Source organism: Corylus avellana, chromosome ca10 (genome assembly GCF_901000735.1).
Source record: "Corylus avellana chromosome ca10, CavTom2PMs-1.0".
NCBI lineage: Eukaryota > Viridiplantae > Streptophyta > Magnoliopsida > Fagales > Betulaceae > Corylus > Corylus avellana.
In genome coordinates, this window is record NC_081550.1 from 2,151,760 (window position 1) to 2,156,620 (window position 4,861).

The 4,861-nt window shown below is 33.9% G+C and overlaps 1 protein-coding gene across 1 annotated transcript in view; it reads right to left on the reverse strand.

The window, feature by feature from the left end:
* LOC132163800 (extensin-2-like) overlaps window positions 1-389 on the reverse strand; it is an 831-nt gene extending 442 nt beyond the window's left edge. Inside the window, exon 1 of the mRNA XM_059574172.1 lies at window positions 27-389. Coding sequence (XP_059430155.1) covers window positions 27-389 — 363 coding nt within the window. The remainder of the gene's footprint in view (window positions 1-26) is intronic.
* Window positions 390-4,861: the final 4,472 nt, after the last annotated feature.

The window sequence follows — 4,861 nt, forward strand, 5'->3', positions numbered from 1 at the left end:
GATGGAGGTGGAGGCGACTTGTAGACATATGGAGGAGGAGGTGATGGTGATGGGGGAGGTGGTGATTTATAGATGTAAGGAGGTGGCGGGGAATGAGATGGAGGTGGAGGCGACTTGTAAACATATGGAGGAGGTGGTGATGGTGATGGTGGGGGTGGTGACTTATAAACGTAAGGTGGTTGATGAGATGGCGATGGAGGAGGAGGTGACTTGTAAACATATGGAGGAGGTGGTGACGGTGATGGTGGGGGCGGTGACTTGTAAACGTAAGGTGGTGGTGGTGAGGCATAAAAGTAAGGCTCATTGGCCACCACAGTAGTGGCTAAGAGGCAAAAAGCTATTACTGATATCAGTTGAGGCCAACAGCCTCGGTTTCCCGAGGTACCCATCTCTTAACACTTGAGCTCTAAAGGAGAAAGATGAGTTCTTAGAGTTAGACTTGCAAAGTAACGATGGGTGCAAACCCTTTATATAGTGAACTCAACACTAATCATTGAAAATGATGTCTGTTATTTAATCCCTATAACAGGCTGTATAATTTTTCGAATGATTTCCAAATCTCACAATGCTTTCGTCTATCTTTTCATATAATTAAACAAATCAACAAGTAGTTAACTCCAAATGATTTTTTTTTCAGTAGAGAAATTTCGTTTTCATGAACAAAATGATCGATCAGGATAGAAATTAAGAGTAGGTAATTAGGTGCTGCATGGCTGGATCAAACACTGTTTAATTTGTCAAAGATTAATATTTAAAGCACGTTGTTTTCAGACGAAGCTGCAGTTTTTCTTCCTTTTTATAATCACAAAGACTTGGTCCCTTCATTATTCATACGTTAACTTCTTCAATAAAAACTTGAACGTAGTCTTCATGCACAATGGAGGACTATATGGGTGTGTGTTAGGTGGCCATTTTATTTATAATTTTTATTTTAGTTGACCAAATTAAGCGTCGGTGCAAGATTTTGATTGGCCAAATATCACTTAACAATTTTTTTAGTGAACTTGGATGCAGGTTCTATATAGCCAGAACTAGAAATGTCTTTTCAAGCATACATGTAGACTAAATTCGGATTGAGGTCCCTGCAATTTGTGTTATTACTCTTAACTCCTTTTTTTCTATAAGACGGGACTCTCTTGTCCGGGCAAGGAGCCCATAGAGTTCCTTTCAAGGTCCCTGTTATTATCTGTGACGTCCATTTTCTTTAGACACGAAATCCTGTTTAGTTTTGATGTTTAGGTTGAATTTTTGTATTAATTAAGTCTAGGTTAGAACTGGGCCGGGTGGATTAAGTTCCAAATCTGTTGAACTGGATACAATAAGTTGTCAATAATTTTTAATCATTGTGTCTAGTTCTTTAAGTAAATAAAACCAACCAATCATTATTTCTATTCAAATAACCATAAACTTTCCTAAAATTAATTGCAGAAGCAATTAGAATTACCGTTGACCTAGCTAGCTAGCTATATATCCAACACAATGCCTAGGCAGCTGAGATCAGGTAATTTAATTTGTCTGCAACTTGCCCAATGACTTTCTAACAATTGACCCAAGGCATGCATATCTTGAGCTAATTATCTCTTGGGGTGCATGGAAAAAATGAAACAAAATAAAAGGATCAAACAAAAAAAATTTGGGGAGCAATATATATATATATATATATAGAAATGGGAAGTGAATATAGAGACAACGTACGATATTTGAACTCATGACTTTTTCTTTATACCATATGAAATCACAACTTATACCAAAAGCTTAATCTTATGAAAATTTAAAGACTTTTTTTTTTCTCTATTTAAAATGGTAGGTTGGGAAGACTAATTGTGGCTATCCAGCCTACCTAGGAGTGACCATAGTAGCACCTACCCGTTGGGAGCCGCACAAGAGGGACTTAGATGGTCGGAACCACAGGCGCTCCCTCAAGTCCGACTGAACCATAACTTGACCCAGCTCCACCAAGGCATCAATGAGAATCCAAAGTGGCTAATACTAATCTGGCATATATAGAGATTTTTTATTGCGAAAATTCGAACCCACGTCCTAATAGACTTAGTCGTTCTAAAATGTAGAAGAGTGAGCAAAAAGACCAAACAAAGGAGCAAGACTTTGGGCACATAGTTGCTTTGAAAACAGGGAGATTTGGTAAGAAAAATAGTACGTAGCATGTATAAACACAACTAATTTCCATGTTGAAGAGTCAAATTAAGGAGGCATCAACTCCCTTTCGAGTTTCATAATTTCTTCAAAAACGTCGGTCTGAATTCAATTAGGAACACGTCAATTTCGAAGTTTCCACTCTCCACTTGTTGCCAAGGACAAAGAAAAATGAGCAGCAAAAGTACGTGGTCCTTAATTTGCCGTGTACTGATCACTCGGAAGTCTTTCTAAGAAGAATCGGGATTAATTATGAATATGATATTACCTAATATTGGTCCAAATTCTACGGGAGACAAAAATCAAATGATCATCAAAAACAAAAAAAAAAAAGAAAAAAAGAAAGAGAAGTTTAGATCAAAGTGAATTAAACAAGAATAAAAAGAGTAAAAGTTTAGCATTCTTCTTTCTTAGCAAGGATGGAACTAAGATTTCTTATCATGTTAATAAAATAGAAACAAAGAAGAAAGTGGTGAGAGTTTCCTCTTTTGAGAAGAAAGAAGAAAGTGGGAATGGGAGTTCAAACTCTTTTATTGTCAAGAAATGCCTATGAGCAGTGGCGGAGCCAGTCATTTTATATTGAGGGTGCCGCGATTTGGCGTCCTAAAAATTTTCTGTACTATAAAAATTTGGTAATTCACACAATATATGCATCACAAAAAATATCTATAAAAGTTCATAAATATGTGCTCAAATTGATATATTAAAAATGTAACATGTCGACACTATATCAAAAAGACAGAAATACAAAAAAAAAAAAAAAAAGTGTCTAGAACTGCACTTTACGAAGAGACTAGAGAGAGGGTCTTAGAGATTTATTTATTTATTTATTTTTATTTTTTTTTGGGTGTGGGAGAAGGGTTGATGTGTTTTGAGTAATGGGTAGGTAAAATTGTAAAAAGAATTTTTTTTATTTTTTTATTTTTTTATTTTGAGGATGCCATAGGTTAAAATAAAAAAAAATAAAAAAAATCCTTGGGAGTGCCGTGGCACCCCCAAGGGGTAATGTGGCTCCGGCACTGCCTAAGAGAAGAAGTGGGTCATGCCATGCATTGATTACTGATTTTGAATGAGCAATGGAGAGAAAAGAAAGAAAGATGTGAAGAGACGTGTGTTTTGGACTTAGACATGCATGCTGCATAAAAATATGTACACAAATTTCCTTCAAACTTCAACCTACTCTAATAAGTGATAAGCGTTATCAACATTTTTGGGTTTTTCAAAAATTAGTGTTTTGATTCCTAAATTAGTGGAATGACAATAAATGATTATTAAAATATTAAAGAAAACATGTAAGAGATAACATACACTTGTTACTTATTAGAGTAGATTGAAGGAAATTTCCTCCAAACCAGTTATGAGGAAATTTCCGTCCTAAAAACATATCCTTGCTCATTCAAAAAAACAAGTCTCTTCACATAACACATTCAAAAGAAACACAGAAATTAATGGCATGACACACTTCTTCTCACATACATTTATTGGGGGGAAAAGCAGCTCTGTTAAGGGTTTGGAAAATTTCCTCCAAACCAGTTGTGAGGAAATTTCCGTCCTAAAAACATATCCTTGCTCATTCAAAAAAACAAGTCTCTTTCACATAGCTCATTCAAAAAAACAAGTCTCTTTCACATAGCACATTCAAAAAAACACAGAAATTAATGGCATGACCCACTTCTTCTCACATACATTTATTGGGGGAAAAACATGCAGCTCTGTTAAGGGTTTTGGTTATGGTGTCGGGATAAAATAAAAACATTCTGATGTCAAATTATTGAATTAAACATAAGCTATAGTATAATTTGAAAATTATTAAAAGAACGCCGGGTTTGTTTTAATAAGTGATTAGGTTGAAATTAAAATATATTAACACGTACAAAATGAATACTAGTTTTATTTTCTACATGTTAATTTAATAGCTTCCTTTATCTTTTGTTTCTTTTTTTTTTTTGGCAAATAGGAAGTGGAAGACAGAAACAAGTTTTCCTCCAAATATGTGTCCAAAATAAATAAGGAGATATTAGACTTGTAATTAATAGCCAATTTTCAGGCTCGGTCTGTATTTTATTTTACTATTTGAACATATTTTGTTGGACATTATAATTAAGTTTCTGTAGTGAAATATTGTAGACATTCCGCTTAATTAGTATGGAATTATACCTTTTGTATTATTTTTAATATTTTATATACTAATTACCAATCATAGTATTATAGATTTTCAATTTTATTTTATTTAATGTATTGTTTTAGAATCTCTAATTGTCAATGTAGTAGCACAAAAGGTCAATAAAGCATTTATCTTTTTTTTTTTTTTTTTTTTTGTGGCTCAAATTTGATAACCCTTTGAAATATCCAATAGTTGATAGCCCGTCCACACTTTGATGCGGTATCAACATAATCCAAGCCTAAAACAAATTGACTTTTGCAAACAGTTAATAAGGAATTTGTCCTTAATATTTTTCTCCTTGGCCCCAAATCTAATAACCCTTTGAAATATCCAACAGTTAATGGCACGTTCACAACTTGATGCAGTATTAACATAATCCAAGTGATTTTTGCTATAAATACTTTTTTTTCTCCAATGTATTTGACACAAGGGAGAAGAAGAATGGCTAAAATTAGCTAGAAAATTCATTTTTATCTTTGTTATCCTCATCATCTACAGTACAGGTTTCCTATAAACAAAGGTAAGTAGTTTCAATTTCCTTTT